General features: G+C 54.3%; 7 protein-coding genes across 7 annotated transcripts; 2 read left to right on the top strand and 5 right to left on the bottom strand.

The window, feature by feature from the left end:
- Nucleotides 1–1,474: 1,474 nt before the first annotated feature.
- On the bottom strand, nucleotides 1,475–3,567 carry LTHEOB_1295 (Nuclear envelope protein; the record flags this gene model as incomplete). The annotated part of the gene is made up of 5 exons (XM_035509873.1): nucleotides 1,475–2,401; nucleotides 2,454–3,015; nucleotides 3,071–3,239; nucleotides 3,291–3,383; nucleotides 3,438–3,567. The coding sequence occupies 5 exons, from the start codon at nucleotides 3,565–3,567 to the stop codon at nucleotides 1,475–1,477; spliced, it is 1,881 nt and encodes a 626-aa protein (XP_035367642.1).
- Nucleotides 3,568–3,985: 418 nt separating this feature from the next.
- Nucleotides 3,986–4,948, top strand: LTHEOB_1294 (Snare domain protein; the record flags this gene model as incomplete). The annotated part of the gene is made up of 2 exons (XM_035509862.1): nucleotides 3,986–4,282; nucleotides 4,421–4,948. The coding sequence occupies 2 exons, from the start codon at nucleotides 3,986–3,988 to the stop codon at nucleotides 4,946–4,948; spliced, it is 825 nt and encodes a 274-aa protein (XP_035367641.1).
- Nucleotides 4,949–6,932: 1,984 nt separating this feature from the next.
- Nucleotides 6,933–7,924, bottom strand: LTHEOB_1293 (Rnp domain protein; the record flags this gene model as incomplete). The annotated part of the gene is made up of 4 exons (XM_035509851.1): nucleotides 6,933–7,061; nucleotides 7,110–7,197; nucleotides 7,405–7,661; nucleotides 7,787–7,924. The coding sequence occupies 4 exons, from the start codon at nucleotides 7,922–7,924 to the stop codon at nucleotides 6,933–6,935; spliced, it is 612 nt and encodes a 203-aa protein (XP_035367640.1).
- A 465-nt stretch (nucleotides 7,925–8,389) lies between these two features.
- On the top strand, nucleotides 8,390–9,123 carry LTHEOB_1292 (Ion transport; the record flags this gene model as incomplete). The annotated part of the gene is made up of 3 exons (XM_035509840.1): nucleotides 8,390–8,600; nucleotides 8,656–8,803; nucleotides 8,865–9,123. 3 exons carry the CDS (start codon nucleotides 8,390–8,392, stop codon nucleotides 9,121–9,123), a joined length of 618 nt encoding a protein of 205 aa, XP_035367639.1.
- A 474-nt stretch (nucleotides 9,124–9,597) lies between these two features.
- On the bottom strand, nucleotides 9,598–12,251 carry LTHEOB_1291 (Lpxtg-domain-containing protein cell wall anchor domain; the record flags this gene model as incomplete). The annotated part of the gene is made up of 2 exons (XM_035509829.1): nucleotides 9,598–10,516; nucleotides 10,609–12,251. The coding sequence occupies 2 exons, from the start codon at nucleotides 12,249–12,251 to the stop codon at nucleotides 9,598–9,600; spliced, it is 2,562 nt and encodes an 853-aa protein (XP_035367638.1).
- A 743-nt stretch (nucleotides 12,252–12,994) lies between these two features.
- On the bottom strand, nucleotides 12,995–13,723 carry LTHEOB_1290 (Nicotinamide n-methyltransferase protein; the record flags this gene model as incomplete). The annotated part of the gene is made up of 2 exons (XM_035509818.1): nucleotides 12,995–13,439; nucleotides 13,494–13,723. The coding sequence occupies 2 exons, from the start codon at nucleotides 13,721–13,723 to the stop codon at nucleotides 12,995–12,997; spliced, it is 675 nt and encodes a 224-aa protein (XP_035367637.1).
- A 433-nt stretch (nucleotides 13,724–14,156) lies between these two features.
- On the bottom strand, nucleotides 14,157–15,977 carry LTHEOB_1289 (uncharacterized protein; the record flags this gene model as incomplete). Its single annotated transcript, XM_035509806.1, has 1 exon — nucleotides 14,157–15,977. One exon carries the CDS (start codon nucleotides 15,975–15,977, stop codon nucleotides 14,157–14,159), a length of 1,821 nt encoding a protein of 606 aa, XP_035367636.1.
- Between the last annotated feature and the right edge of the window lie 662 nt (nucleotides 15,978–16,639).

Here is a 16,639-nt window from a genome sequence, read left to right as displayed (position 1 = left end):
TCTTCTCGCAGCATAGCATGGGCATGGCATAGCATGGCATTTGGCACTCAGGGGCATGATTTACGGTGTCATCTTCATACCTACTTTTTCCTCTTTTCTTCCTCTCTGGTGCAGAATGCGGTCCGGTTTCGAGGCATAGGTAGCAGCTTGCATCCGGCATACATTTGACTTGTTCTTTGTTTTTCTTTCCTCGCTATATACCTCCTACGGAGTTGAGTCGGAAACAGAATTCTCTTTTTGGAAGAGTGATAGGAGGGGCTGGTGAAAGAAAAGGTTGAGGGGAGGAATGCCTTGGGCATGCGCTTGTTCTTCAGTGGCTTAAGTTCTCACTCACATACTGAGTCTTGCAAAGTGAGTGGCTTCTATTGAGGCCGACGGCCAGCCCTCACCTTACGTGAGAATGCACATATTCTGGAGACTTGCGATCAGCTGACCTGAATAGATGACCGCGCTGGTAAATCTTTATAAAGCAGTTCCTACTTTTCGGTCTCTGTCTTCTTCCCATGGTAGATTTGCAGGGACAAGTGAAACGTATTATACGCAAATCAGAAATCTACCACAAATCCAGCACATGGGTCCATCATACTTTTCTTTTGCCAACGCTGCTCGAGGTTCGAAGTACCGTTTCATAAATGACTTTCGTTTAAGCGAGAAGTCCAGACGCTAAGCTCGTGGGCTTGGGAGAATGAACTAGCTCGTCATCAAGAGATGCTAGTGCTATTTATAAGGACGAGATAATGATGAGTTCTGGAAGTCGTGATCTTACTCCGCCGTTAGATGACAAGATAAAGGAGAAATGGGTAGAAGATGTGTTCCGTCAGAGCCGAAGAGAAAGACACCCAGTCTGTGTGCATGGTGTGCCTATGATGTAACGATTGGTCAATTGCTGCTGATAGTTAAGCATTAGGTCGTGGGCTACCTTTTATACTGGTTCAAGCAAAGTTTACTCGTGATTGAGGGATGATTGAGTAGCTCATCGGCTGGACGCTAAATGCCTGAGCTGATTTCTTAAGAGTATGAATATTACACCAACCGCATACTTTTGAGCTGACTGAATTTACTTCCAAATAGCCCCTACCAGCACGAACTCCTAAATGAGAGTTCATTTGGCGTGTGCAGTGTATACATCTTATGTCCGGGATAGTACCACTTCTCGTAGCAAAATCATCAATGGACCTCAACTTTCGCTCCCAAACCCTCGACTCCACCCTTTTGCAGATAACAACACCAGCGACAGACCAAGTTGCTGCCACAGCAACATCGTCTCGAATCAATACAGCTCACCAACGCCTCGCTCATATTTAACAGTAGTATGGATTCCTAACCCAACCGATCCGAATCCTGGTTAATGCAAAGGAACGCTGGGAGCAAGGTGACTAGACAAAAAGCCCTCATCTCTACCTTACCTCTCAGCAAGCTATCATCCCCATTCATAAGCCCGCTAACTTTTTCGCAACCTCCCTTACTTTCATCCTTATTGATCATCCGCTCCCACCTTCACCGCCGCCAATAATTCCTTCGCCTCCCGCAACTCCTTCTCGCTCATCTCCATCCCCCTCAAGTACATCTCAAACTGTCCCAACACCTCCTTCAAGCCCGTTCGCAGTGCGGCCACCACCTCGCCCACCTCGCCCATGTTCTTATACCTTCTGCTCTCCTTCTCATCATACGCGACATCACTCCAATGCACATCCAGACCAGTCTTGACAAAGCTGTCGAGCGACGTCAAGACGGCGATGAAAGTACGGATGATGACGACGACATCGCGGTTGACGACGCCGTAAACGTCTTCCTTGATACTACGCAGTGCCAACTGCGTAAGAGCCGTCACAGCGTTCACCACGGTCGTGGCGCGACTGTGCGGCGAGCCGAGCGCGATGACGGCGGCGCGGCGCGCAAATGTCTGGCGGAAGGGTGCGCCGAAGGGAGAGCGCAGCAGCTGCTGTAGCGACGCTTGGACCGCGCTCGCCTGCGGCAGCTTCTGTGTCGTGTTCTCGATCAGACGGGGGATCTCCTCCTGCACAATCGGCGCGAACGGGTGGGGGCCCGGGTGCTTTCCTTGAGCCTTAGCGAAGTCTTTGGCGCGGCGGAATTCTTTCGCTGCGCGTCCTACAGGTGCATCGACGGGTGCGAAGATATCGTCGGCCTTGAGGGGTTCGGCAATAAGAGGCCTGTGAGCGTAGCCATGCTGGAGGCGCTGCTGTGCCATCTCCACCTCCGTTGGTGGAGGTGGAGGCGGAGGAGCGCTAACAGCTTCGATACGTCCTTTGACTGCTGTAATCTCAGCCAAGCACGCTTCGAGAACAGCTTTGAATGTTTTAGTATCAATCTCCTTGTATATGGCAGCGCGGCGATCTGGGAAGCGCTGGGATATAATGGCAAGCTCCCAGAATGCATATGTCTACGGATAAGTGTCAGAAATAGCCTGGTAGTCTGAAGTCCGCATTACTTACCCTGAGCAAGTCCTTCTTGGCCCTCAGACCGGAGAGCAAGCTGCCATTTGGATCCTTCGAGTCGTTGGTGATTGGCATGGGCTTGTGTTCCGCATCCTTCTTGACAGGCTCTTTGGACAAGTAGATGGTCATGGCCGTGGTTGCAAACTCCCAGAGGTAGGTCAACATGATGCCTTCGACAGCCAGACGACCGGTAAGCTCGAATGGGTTGAATCCCGGGCGCGGCTTGTTGCCCAAGATGGTGCTATCGCGAACCTTGGCGAAAGGATAACCGATACTCCAAACCAGACGTCTAAGAAAGAGGAAGTACGTGACATTTCCGAAGATGAGGAAGAGGCCGACGCGGGAGATGGAGTCGTGGAGTATAGGAAGAAGACTCTTCTTTAGAGCGACTTGGCGCGAGCGAGATGGCACGCCTTCTGCCGAGGCAGGATTGTTGAAAGGGAGGCGGAGGCGACCGTAGTCTCTGTAGAGATGGAAGACGGCCTGAACGGCAGCGAGCTGCAGGAACATAGTATAGAGATAAAGTGGGCGCTCGTTCATCCTCGATCTTTCATAAGTCCTGCACATCCATCGTTAGCGGTTATTTCTGCTGCATCCGTTGCTCATCCACTCACTTCCCCGGGTCGACTATGCCCAGATTAGATTTCTCGGGTTGCGAGAGGATGTAGACCATGGCAAACCAGTATGCAGAGCCGGCATAGCACACGAACGTGCTGAGTGTAGAGAAGCTGTAGAGGTATTGGGTGAAGGTTTGCAGTTCGGAGGGGTTTGTTCGCTCGCCAGCTGTGCAATGGTTAGCCGTGTGTGAGAGCTAGACGATGGGGCGGGACTCACAATGGGTGTGTGCCATGGTAAGACACAGAGTGAACAAGAAGCCGATGAAAAGAAATAGGGCGCGGATACCAGCGAAGAACCACACCCAGATCCCTGTGAAACATGTTATTAGCTGAGCCTTTTGCGGCTGCTCGAACGGAGACGCACAGCTATTGAATTGGCCTTGCCATAGCGCATAGGCGTAGCAGATGGCCAGCGTCAACCCCATCACATAGCCAAACTGGCGATGCAAAAAGGGTGACATGAACCCCCGATAAGGACGCGCCTTCGCCGCCATGATGCCAGTGTTGTTGCTTGCTACTCGACGAGTTCGGTTTACGGAGGGCGAGATTGGGCGATGGAAAGGAGCGAGGGCCGGGATCAGTCCATGACACGGCACAGACTTGGCGGAAGCGAATGGAGCGGCGCGGGTTGGAGGTGGATGGTGGCAGCTCAGATGAGCGCGTGCAGAAGCTCGGGCTGGTGTTGACTTTCGCGCGGGAAAGCAAAACACTTGCCAAGAAGGCGCCTGCGCAGGGGCCACCCAGGACGATGTCATCTGCCGACCGGCAGCTGCGTCCTCCGACCGCCGCATCACCGCCGATAACCAACCACCACCACCGCCAGGCACCCGCATTCCACGTCGATATATACCCCGCCTGCCCCCGCTTGGCCCGTATCGCGACCGTCCAGCGCATCTTATACCCCACCCAACCATGTCTTTCGACGACTCGTCCCGGCTGGAATCTCAGCCAACGACCTGGCGGCGGCAGGACGATCCCGAGTATGCCGACGACCCAGAGTTCAAGCGCTTCACCACCCAGCTTTCCGACCAGCTGTTCAGCTTGACCTCGAACGTCACCCGCCTTTCCAACCAGATCGCACTCCTGGGCACCAAGCGCGAGACGGAACGGGTCCGCGAGCGGGTCCGCGACCTGATTGAAGAGACGAGTTCTGGGTTCAAGGAAGTTGGCGAGGGTCTGAAGAAGGTTCAGCAATGGCCTGATCTCGGGGTACGTGAACACAGCAGCGCAGTCTCTCTCTTGCTGCAGCAATAAAAGGGGACATTGCGTTCTCTTGTGTTTCTTTTAATAGATTCTCCGGCACCAGACGTTTTGCGTAGATCAAACACTAACATATCTCCTCGCTAGCCATCCCAAAAATTCACCCAGGGGAAACTGAACCGGGAATTCAAAGCGTCCCTCACCGAATTCCAAGTTCTACAACGTCGCGCCATCGAAAAAGAGCGCAGCTCCGCCGCCGCCGCGCGTGCCGCCCTTGATGAGAACGCTACCAGCCCCGGCGGCGCGCAGCATCAATCCCACCAACAACAGCAACTCCAAGAGCAGGAGCAGCTGCGCCTCGCGTCGCAGGATGAGGTCGACTTCCAGGAATCTCTCATCATCGAGCGCGAGTCCGAGATCCGCAACATCGAGCAGTCAGTTGGCGAGCTGAACGAGCTGTTCCGTGACGTCGCCCACATGGTGCATGAGCAGGGTGAGCAGCTCGATATTATCAGCGAGAACGTCGAGGGCGTGCGCACCGACACCCGCGGCGCCCATGTCGAACTCACCGCGGCCAGCAGGCACCAGAAGGCCGCCCGCAACAAGGCCTGCTGCCTGCTGCTCATCCTCGCTGTCGTACTGACTATCATCATCTTGGCCGTCGTCTTGGGTTAAATGCCCTTGTCGCTCTTACTTCATAGACTTTTCCTTGCATCCTCTTTCGTCCTTCCTTGATGGACTCTGCTGTAACAAGCACCCCGTAGCATCATCTGGGGTTCGGTGAACCCCCTGGAGAGGTTTGGTCTTCGTCTGTATCTCATCGTCCTTTCTTTTTCTGCTACAGCAGCAGCTGCGGCCTACCTCACGTTTGTCATGTATACCCGGAGTTTGGAGAGGAGATATCTTGCTCTCTTCCTTTTCTTTCATTTTGTGTCTGCGAATGCTTCCCAATAAATCGCTCTCCCTTTTCCGATTTTCCGCTTTTTTGTACTACAGAAAAGAGACTCGGATGAAGAATGCATTCATGCAGGCGCGTGAATCATGACGCGCAATTACATACGCCTTTGCGTCATCTGTGCCACAAAATATCAATATGTAAAGTGATCCTACAACATAAATGCGAGAGGTCACAGTAGCCTATCTAGCTGCGCTTCCGTCATCCATCTCAACCAAAGCTGTCGCTCGCCTCGGAAACTAGTGCCGTCGAAAAGCAAATAGGTACGCCTAATCTTAGCACACGAAAAAAGCACCCCTTCAACATACCCCTGACCCGGAACGAACGCCGCTATCTAGTCAAAGAAGATGCTCTTGTCGATTCGAGTCAACAGGCATGCATGGAAGTCGGTTATAAACGTCAACCGAACAACACAACGCTTGGCTGTCCAGTCTGGCGCCACTGGTATGCACGCTTCTTCCTTCATCCTCTCTTCTTAGACTCTTCTGGGCGAAGACTGCACAGCATGTCACAAAGACCAGGTTCCTGCGCATTGTGCACTACATGGCAAGACCAGAATGATGCCAGGCCTACAAAAATCACCCAAGACGTGCCCATCCACCCCTTCCAATATTACCCACGATCCCTCAACAACCCATTAGGGGCCTACAGCTCCGCCGGTGTACGCTTGAGAACCAAGCATTAGTAGTGCACGACCCAAAATCAGCTTCTAAGAGTTGAGAATCTTCAAGTCCACAACCTAGGTAGGGCGGCGAAAGTAGCAGTTCGCGTAAGGATTATCTTGCGTCATGCTGTCCTTCATTTGGTGGAAACACTTACCTTTTCGGGAGTTCAAGATGGTGCTGTCCGCTGGAGCCATGCTCTTACCTGCTCAATAATTTTTCTTTAACCAGCTGCACCTTTCGTGTTAAATGTTTTCTTCTTGCACCGCGAGCCAATCTTTCTCGCTCCACAGCAATTTTTCTTTTCTTCTCTTGTTGCGGGTGATGTAAGATGTGTGATAGTGCCTTCTTTTTTCTTCTTGTTTTCGAGGGAAATGAGAGGGGTATTAATGTCCCCGAAGCGGGTAAGAAGGAAAGAAAGAGAAAGAGAACAGAAAATCGTAAGGAACGAAAAGAAAACGAAAACGAAAACAAAGAGAGTAGAGGCTCCCGAACGGTGCGACTACCCTCGGTTCTTTCGAAAAGGGACCAAGAACACCTTAAGTGAGACCACCTCCTGCATAGTTTCTTTCTTTTTTCACTGCAAGATGATCGCGTGGCCGAACGGCCTTGCGCCTTCTTGATCTTCAATCAACTCAAGAAGCTCAAGCAGACTATATGTCCCCAAGACTTTTGGTACCGTAATGAAGACCAAAATTATGGGCCCTCTCTGATGTTTCTTCTTCGACTTTATGCAACCCTTCCCAATCCTTGAGTTATCTGTGTTTGCTACCCATTTACCGAATGTGCGTGTCGTCCGCGCGTCGTTTGAGTGAGCCGATGTATGCACCCTCCCTGGGTTGCATCTCGGAGAAGCTGTTCGTTAAGAGTAACCAAGAAGAGCCGGTCCTGCATGGACGCTGGAAACGGCTTCGGCAAGAAACAACTCAGTAGGGCGAGTACCCTCTCCCACGACCACGGTAACCGCCTCGGTAACTAGTGGTAAAGACTTTATCAGTATATAACCATGCCTTCGTGGGGAGGTGTTCGGCTTGGTGTTAACTCACCCGCCACGAGGGGGAGGAGGGCCGTAGCCACCACGTCCACCCCAACCGCCACGGCCGCCACGGGGAGGTCCACCGCGACCGCGACCACGGGACAAGCCAGGCAGATTGGTACGCTTAGGAACGACCTGGATCTTGTTAGACCGTCGGATTATGACGGGAAAATGATGACTTACCTTGATGTTGCGGCCGCGGAAAACGCTCTCGTTGAGGACGAGGGCCTGAGCGACGAGACTAGGCTCAGTGAACTCGACATACGCGTACCTGCATACGCCCCGTCAGCGTCCGTCTCTTGCTGCGCAGCTCTTGCCAGGTAGCGAGGATGTCTTGAGGGGCAAAGATGTCACAGTGAGGAGAGCTGGCGTGAGCTGGAAGATCTAGCGCGGCGAGACATGGAAAGCCCTGTGGAATTGCGCAAGACTTCCATCGGCACGGGAAATTCAAGAAAACCCAACTCTTGGTATGACTAACCCCTTGGGATGTCCAGTGAACTTGTCCAGCAGGATGGTGACGCGGTTGATAGATCCACAGCTCTGGAAGTGAGCCTGGATCTCTTCGGGAGAGGCGCCGTAGTCAACGTTTCCGACAAAGACGCTGCGAGCGTCGATGTCCTCCTTGTTCTCGCGAAGAGTCTCGGTCTGGGAGTCGAGGGAGGCCTGCATCTCGCGAAGCTTGGCAGCCTCAGCCTCCATTTCCTGGACGCGCTTCTTCATGGCGGTGATCTCCTCCTGTGAGTGGAATCAGCATGGTGGTGTCTTCAGCGGCGTGCGCATGCGCAAGGACCGGCTGCTTCGGAGAGCAAGGCCAAGGGTAGGGGACGCGGCGCGGTGGCGCGCATTCGGGAAGGTCTAACCTCATCGTTGTTGTCGTCATCGTGGAGGTCAGGACGGGGCTCCTCCTCACGGGTGGGTTCGTTGTCGGCCATTCTGGGTGAAGGTGCCTCGTAGGCGGCTTGCTTCTTAAGGTACTCGTTGACCTGATCTGGCGTCATCGTTAGCGGCGAGCAGGCGCAAGGCGTTGAGGCTGTTGGAGTAAATAAACGAGTGGGCAGAAGGCAAAACTCACGTCAGGTGAAAGGGCAGGGAGAAGGGTGCAAGCTCAAATTAGGCGCGCGGGGTGGGTGGGTGCGAGTGGAGGGCAGCTGCGCAGAAGAAGAGATGTTGGAGGTAGGCAGCCAGCTCTGGGGGACGGGCGCGGCGTCTGGGGTGGAATTGGGAAGTCGCGTCGAAAGCTTGGGCCCGCCGGGACCGACCCGCTCGTCTGGGCGCTAGCCGTGTTAGCGCACATGCGAACACCTGGTCCGCCTCAACACCAACGCGGGCCACCGCTCTTTATCATCACTCGCTGGCACTGCGACCCTGAATTTTCTCTTGCTCCCAACAGTATCGTTCCATTCAGCCACCGAAATTTTCCGGTGCCAAGACCTCATTCGACGTCGTTATAGCCCTTCACCGCCATGGATGAAGAAGACCAGACGCAGCCGCTTCTCGGAAGCAGGCGCACGTTCAGCTCGTTCGCCGACCAGAACCCCTGTGGCTTGATCTCGCCATCATCCGATTCTTCCATCGACAAGAGCCGCCGCCAGACTCAGCGCTTTTTGACTTCCAAAACAGGACACTATGCTGTCTTGGCGCTGGTTGCTGCCGATGTGACCTGTATCTTCATAGGTAGGCTCGGTCCCATCAAATCTTCCGGGCAACCCGCTAACCCGCATTGTACCAGACTTTGTCATCCAGCTTTTTGTGTGCGAAAGCCACAAGGCGAATACCGGCTGGAACGACGCTCTCGAGGCTCTTGGCATCGTCAGTCTGGTCTTCTCGTGTCTCTTCATGGCAGAATTGCTTGCTTCCATCTGGGCTTTCGGTCTTTCGTACGTTGAAATCTATCTTTGTTCATGCATGTCAGTTGCTTACCTTCGCTTTTCGTCATAGTTACTTCAACTCCAAGTTCCACTGCCTCGATGCTGTTGTCATCATCGCCTCGTTCATAGTCGACCTACTACTTCGCGGCCCGCTTGAAGAAGTCGCCACCCTCGTTATCGTTCTTCGTTTGTGGCGTGTCTTCAAGATCATCGAAGAGCTCACCGCTGGCGCAAAGGAGCAACTGGAACGCCTGAAAGAGCAGATTGAGACTCTTGAGCACGAAAATGCCGAACTCAGGGAAGAAGTGAGAAAGCTGAGAGTTGACTAGTGCTTTTACACTCCATGAGCTTCATGTAAATGTTGATGATAAAACGTCGGTAACGCGATAAGGCAACCTCACTGTATTTAGCGCTAGAGCGCACTCGTAGACAATCATGTATGACGATTATGGCTGGCATGTCCAATTTTTGCTTCCTGTCAACTGATCAGCTTAGTTACCATGGGGTTTGATGTTGCGATTGTGTGAGAAGCCATAACTAAAAGTATCTTCGAGTTAACAAGCTCGAATTCCATTTCTATTTGACCTGTATACTGAGTTCCGCTCGCATTTGTTGAGCGGTCTTGCCCATCCGATAAGCACCACAAGAGGTGCATGGTAACATCCGTAAAACCATCCGGGGTATCCAGCGCCAGCATTCCCGAAACCTAAGTCGAATCATGTGATGGTGATACTGTAATCACCACTTTACCCTCTTATCGCAGACAACAGGCCTGTTAGGGTATGAACACAGTTCTCAAACCCCTAATCAACATCCGTCATGTCCTGGTCTTCGTCGCTCTGTCCACCAACCACACTCTCCACCAACGCCAACAGCTCCTTATCCACACCTCTCTCCTCGCTCGTCGTCATTCCGTCCCTGAGCTGCGCCGACGGACCATCAGAATGATCCTCCCCGCTCAATTCACTCTCAGGCTCCCTTTGCTCATTCTGCTCATCTCTCCTCGTTCTCGCCGCCGCCACCAAAGCCCTTAGCCTCCATCCTTCCACAACCAACCTCTCTCTCAACGAACACTTCCGCATAATCTCGTTGCGCATCTGCCGCGCACTCATCTTCGTGACTGGCTTGCTTCGGTGCTGCTTCACAAGCTCCGCGACGGACGAAGGGAGCGGGATTTTGTGCTCAGCATCTTTACCGCGCTTAGCGTGCAAGTTATCCGCCAACGTAGAGACCGTTTGCTCAATGAAAGGGTCCGTCATGTCCACGTCACCGTCATCAGCGCTAACCGTCTGCTTCTGCTGCTCGTCTTCGTTACCGACCGCGCCGGGAGATGAGCTGGGGTGTTGCGGAACGATCGACGGGGAAGAGTTGTTGGCGGGCGCGGTAGCCCTACGGGACGACAGGCGGCGATGTGCAGTGATCGACGAACGCTCTTCGGCCGCACCTGTGCTTTCCTCTGCTGTAGTGGTAGTGGTAGAAGTAGACGAAGTAGCAACTGCTTCTATCGAAGAAGAAGATGGACCCTGCCCAACCACGTCGACCCTATCTGCCGCCTCGCTATGCGCCTCGACTTCGGCAGTCAGCTGTGCCAGCGCCTTACCTGCTGCCTCTTCCACTGCGGCGTGCGCCTGCCTCTCCGTCGTTCCAGCGACCTTCTTGGCGGCGATATAGGCGTCGCGGGCAGGTTTGAGCTGGGAAGGGTGCTTGAAGTTGTACACGACACTGGTAAGGTTTAGCTTAGACTTTGAGGGAGGGGAAAAACATCGAAAGGGGAGAATGTGAAAAAAAGGCGATTACAATGGGAAGGAATTTACCCGTGGATATATGCCCTGATCTCACGCTCACCGACGCTGCGGCGGCCATGGTCATCTCCCGCCTCAGAAGGTTCAGCACCTCCGTCACCGTCCGTCGTAGCCGCTTCTTCTCCCGCAGCACCCGGAACAACATCCAAACCATCATCTCCAGAACCAGCACCATTGGTTCCAGACATCACCACGTCCTCATCCTTCTTCTCGTCATCCACACCGCCAACATCCTCAAGCTCCTTCAATTCCCGAAGTAGCTTCTCCACGTCCCCCGTTGCAGCCTCGCACATCGCCCTCAGACTCTTCACTGCACGAGCCACATGCGGTTTATCAAACGCGAGCAGGAACTCTACCCTCCGCGGCAATGGCAGCAGTGCGTTACTGCTGTTGCTGCTGTCTTTCACACTATTGCCATCACCGTTCTCACCGCCAACACTGTCCATATAACTCATGGCCAAAGCAGCAGTAGCATCTGCGAGATTATCAAAGTCGCTGATGATGAGCCACTTGTGCAAGTCATTGTGCCTGAACATCGGGGCGGACCAGGAGGCCGGGGCGCCCGGGGTCTTGATGTTGGCGGTGGGCGTGAGCTGTCCTCGCGCGTCTTCGACGTCATCATCACTGCTCTCGGGAGTGGAGGGGCTGCTTGCAATGGCGGAGGGCCGGGGAGAGAAGGATGTGGCGACAGTGTTGCGGCGCGTGGCTGGTTTCTTGGGCGCGGTATGCTGGTCGCTGATGGTGGTGACCGCGTCAGCGGCCTTCTTGTTGTTGTCCTTGGGTGCATTCTTCGACATGCTGCTAGACGCAGCGATAGGCTTGTTTTTGTTCTCCGTACCAGTCGCGGTCGGGGTTGATTTGGTGCGGCTGGCAGTGGGTGTGTCGACAGCCTTCCCCTCAGACGCGGCGGCAGCAGCGAGCCCTTTGATGCGGCTTGAAGCACGGAGGCTGCTGCTAGGACCAGTGGCGGGCGTGACTTGAGTGTTATCGGACACCGTGGCAGTCCTATCCTTCTTCCTGCCTGAGCTGCTCGAAGCGAGCGTTGATCCTTCGTCGACATCCGCGGCCGCCTTTTGATTGGTGTCAACACTGGACTGCATCACACCAAGGCCAGCGATGCGGCGCGAAGTGCGCTGCGGAACGGAAGCGGGAGTTGACTTAGCGCTGCTGCCGGTCGGCACAGCCTTATTCTGCTTGTCTACGTCATCATCTGCAATGGGCGTGTCGGGCTCAACGGCGGACTGCATAGCCGCGAGGCGGCTCGATGTGCGCGGAGCAGAAGCGGCTGGGGTCGCTGTAGTACTGCCTGGCAAAGACTGGCCAATTTTGGAGCTGGAGTTCGTAGTCTTGCTCTTCTTCGTGACACTAGTTGTCGGCGTGCCGAGCTGCTCGTCCTTTTGCGCGTTTGCTGCTACCTTACGCTTCCAGCCAGAGGAGCGGGTGACGGGAGTCGCGGTTGCTGGCGTAGAAGTGGAACCGCTAGCCACCGTGGGAGTGGATGAAGTCGTGTTTCCATTGTTGCGCATGGAGGAGCGCAAAGACCGCGGTACGGGTGTGTCGCTTGGTGACGCGATGGGCGTGGAAGATTCCATGTTGTTGGCGTCGCTGCTGCGTGCAGACGACCGCAGCGTGCGTGTGACAGGCTTGTCCGGCATGGCTTCTGGACAGAACGGTGCCGTGGAAGCTGAGACGTAAAGTCTTACGTTTTGAAGTGATGGTGAGAAGAGCGTAGGGTCTGTGGACCTCGGGGACGATGTGGAACGAGAAGTGTTAGGCAAAGGTGAGAACGTGAGACGCGACGGCTTGTGGGAGAGAACGCGTCCAAGTCGCGTAACGGTTATATGTTGATGCAGGCAACGCGGTCGGCCTCCTAACAGCCGACAGCTCCTCGACGATATCCCGTGAAGCTACCGCGGGGAATCCTTCGGCTTGGTTCCATGTACGTCGACCCGTATATCTGACTTTAGAAGTGAAGGAATCGCCGGCGAATTCGAAGGCCACATCTCATCACCGGGATAGACCATTTGAGCATCATCGGTCGCGCTCTGGGGACTTCTCGAAAGCGCGATGGGGGTCGTCACAGCTTCTTGCTCTTCTGGTCTTTCTGCTCAGTGTTTCAGCATCCAGGGCCGGCTCCATCATGTAGATAGTTTCACTGGTGAAGTTTTGGGTCTTCTCTTGTAATCTCTATTGTTCATCAGGCTAGCGAGCCCATATTTTTCTTCTTTCTAAAGTTGATCTTCCCATCTCTTTCTAAAGACTCCATTTGCGGGCTTCAAAATAGAAATAAAACACTTGGGGAAAGCATGCATCATTAGTTCGTTCAGTTCTTGCGCTGTGTGATTTTGAACCTGTATTTGCGTCAGCACGCCCAGACTGGAAATCGTTCCGGTAATCCTCACAGGAAGATGTTTTCCCTCCCGTAGACGTCTTTATCCGGATCGTCCTCGACAACCTGCACGTCAAACGTCTTCTTTATGGCCTTGACAAAGTGCATATCCGCCCTCCTCCTCTTCTTGAAGCAGAAGTAGCAAACGGTATCCGGACCAATCAGATCCTCCAGCGTCTTCTGCAGCAGCGGAAAGGCGGGCTCAAAGTATACACAGTCAGCAGCCAATATGACGTCGGGCGGCACGGGAAGAAGGGCGGGCGGAGCGGAGCCCCAATCGTAGATAAGCGGCTTGACGCGGGCGGAGAGGTCGTTGAGGGCGGTGTTCTGCTGCATGAGGGCGAACATGGGCTCCTGGTCTGTGATGTACAGCGGGTGCTTCTCGCTGGCAGAGAGGTCGCAGCCGAGGGCGACGGCCAGGCCAACGAGTCCGCCGCCGGCACCGAGCTCAATTCTGTGCTGTCAGTGGGCGGGGACGTGCGGAACGGGCTTTTTGAGGCGTACAAACATTGAGCGGCCGTTGAGATCGTGCTTGTGCTGGCGCAGCAGGTAGCGCGACAGCACCATTCCGGCGGGCCACAGCTGGCCGCCGCATCCTCCTTTCAAATCTTCATGCAGCTTCAGTGGCGAGCTGAGCAGCCCGTCGAAGTCGATGCTCGACGTGCCCGCGGCTTTGTACTGCGGCAGCTGCACAAAGTCTTCCGAGAAGCTGGCGAGGAAGCCGTCGTCGTCGGCCATGGCGGGGGACGTGGGGTAGAGGTGCGAGGTCGGTGCAGAGTGACGCCGCGCCGGTCAACGCCTCTTATATCCTTCGGCGCTACCAAAATTTTTGTCGCGACTACCATCGACAAAGTTCCACATGTCCTACCGTCGAAGAGACCGAGCGATTATATCATCTTCAAATGCGACGCAGAATGCTGTCTTCCCCGGCAAATACGGTGGCTTTGCGAGGCGGGCAATCATCATGTTGACAAACTTCCTGATTGGCAAATGTTATCACTGTCGGTTGATGAAGTCATTTTAGAACGTTGATAACATCCCTGTCGAAGTGGATAATCATCCATGTAACGGCTGCAGGGGGTCCAACATATCCCTGCCCTAGTGCGATCTCGGAACAGAAGCGACAGGAAAACTGCATGCAATATTTCCAAGTAAAACCCACAATCTTGGGTCAATCGTCATTACCCATAGCATCCAGACTCACACGGTCTTCCCTCTCTGCTCTCAACGCCTCCACCTGCGCCTGATACTCCTCAATTTTGAACCTCATCGTTGGATCGTCAAAGTCCTTAAGGAAGATGCCTTGTCTGGACCCGTTACTCCCTCGCATCCTGTAAAGCACCGAGTCGGAAACCGACTCTGTACTCCACACACTTCTCGTCTCTTCCTCATCTCCACCATCCTTCTTCTCCTTCCCCAGTGTCTCCGCCCACACTCTCTCCTCCCATTCATCCTGCATCTGCTCCTTGACTGCCATCAACCTGATCTGCTCTCGAACAGTGACCGCACTGAACCACCCAGCTTTCACCAACGGTAGATCATCAATGTGCTCCCCCTCCCACGTCCTCCCAAGAGCGGCAGCACCGTAGCCTTCATTCTCCACCACCCATTGCAGCACCCTCAACGCTAGCGGACTGGGGCCGCTCGGGCCCTTCCTCATCGCCCACATCTGCGCAATTGCCTTCACCGCCGGACCCTCTGAGCGAGACAAATCGGGCTCGCTCTTGTACCGCTTGCACGCGTTGAACAGCGAGTCTCTGCCGCTCTTACGCCATGTCCCTGAGCGCGTCAAGACTCTCACAGCGTGGCCAACCAACGAGTCCGCTGGCACGCGCAACGCATTCCCCGGAATGTTGAATCTTGTTGAACGACCTTGCCATGGATCAATGCTCTTTCTCTGTAATCGGCGAGAAGTCCGCAGCATGCCCTGTTGTCGTTGTTGTTGCCTTCGCAGCTTCTCGGCATCCGGCGTCATGATCAGTGGCGGTGCCCCTTCTTCCCCTCCACCCACCTCCGCACTCATATCCGCTGTTATCCCGCTCACCTCGGCCACCAAGCTGCTTGCACAGTCCATCACATCTGCGATGCTGTCCCCGCTGCTCTGTGAGCCGATCGATCCGCGATTAGCACTGCTCAACGGCGGTGATGCAGCAATATCACCGCCACTGCCAACAACCCTCTCGATCACCGACTGCTCCCTCTTCTCCGCCCCAGCAATTACCGCCCCCATTGCCTCCATTGACGGTTGCCCTTCGCCCTCATCCTTGATCAGTGCTGCTGCCCTTTCCCTCCTCTGGTCTGCCTTCATCACTTTAGCCCGCGTCGAAAAGAAGCGACGCAGACGCGCGACAGTGCCGATATCGGTTCCGGCGCGCGTTGCTGTTTCTGCCGCCGGACGCCTTTGCTTACCAGTCACTATCGTAGTCGAAACTGTATCATAACTGCCTTCGTGCGGTAGTGACGAGGAGTTCCGATCTTTGTTTCTCACGGAGCCTCCTGAAGGCAAATTTCGGTGCTGGTCAGCGGGGTCTCGGTGTGGAAGAAGGACTTGACTTTGGCCTTGAGTTGGGGAGAAGCCAGGCAAGTGGGCCCGCCAGTAGGTGGGGTGGTTACGCAGGTTGCCTTCATTGTAAGTGGTGGAGAGGGTGCGCGGCGTTGGATGTGTGATGTTGGTGACGGTTATGGGAGCCGGAAGGATTGGTTCTTCAACGCGGGTATCGTTGCTGTTGTCGTATTGCAATGCTGCTGCAGGTGAGCGGACTTGGTTTTCTTTGTCGCTCCTGCCGTCCTCCTCGTCATATCCCTCGTCTTCCTCGTCGCTATCACGGAACCTGTACTTGCTCCACAGCTCTCTCTTCGGCCTGATCTTCAATAGCGTCGGCACTGACGCCAAAACTTTGCCTCCCTCTACCGGCACGTTAGAAGGGCGCGAACGTCGCCTTCTCGTGCCGTACGTAGAATCGTTCTCGCGATCGGTCATGGTCACGCTCATACCAAGACTGCGGCGGTGCGCTGGGTGAGCTGCCGAACGGGTAATCGGTGGGAACTAAGGCGGGTCACACCTTGCTCGTTCGCACCATAATAGGATTACTCGACGTGTGTCGCGTGGTGGATGCAAGTAAAGCGAGTTATGGTGTTTTTTTTTTTCAAAGTCTGTAACCTGTTTTGATATTTCATGGTGTGTGCCGCTCGTTCAGTAGTTACCTCATGCGACACCGGTCCGCGCGTGACCTCTCGCGCAGTTGAGCATAGGTCCTAGACATATATTGTGGGACAAGCGCCATCTATTTTGTCAGCCATGCATGTTCACAGTTCCATATTACAAATAAGAAAAATAATGAGTCCAACAGGAGCAGAAGATGGAATATCGGAACGCTTTGATTGCCTGCTTTAGAACGAGACCGCTCGTGTGCCAATGTTCAGACTTGCCGCCGTCCTTGGAAAATAACAAAAAACAAAGATTTGCTCCTGGTGAGGCCCCACATGTCCCAGTCTGGAAGGGAATCAGGATAGAAATCAAAAGAAAAGAAAAAACAACAACAGGGCGCTGCTAAAGGGGGCGCAAAGAGCTGTTCCGTGGCTCTCAGGTCTTTGAAGCGCTCGAAACTCCAGTGGCCCCAGACAAATACGTTAAGGGTCAAGCAGGTTCGCAAT

This window comes from Lasiodiplodia theobromae (genome assembly GCF_012971845.1).
Source record: "Lasiodiplodia theobromae strain AM2As chromosome Unknown scaffold_3, whole genome shotgun sequence".
NCBI lineage: Eukaryota > Fungi > Ascomycota > Dothideomycetes > Botryosphaeriales > Botryosphaeriaceae > Lasiodiplodia > Lasiodiplodia theobromae.
The sequence above is the reverse complement of the archived record's forward strand: the minus strand, read 5'-3'. Positions and strand labels throughout refer to the sequence as shown.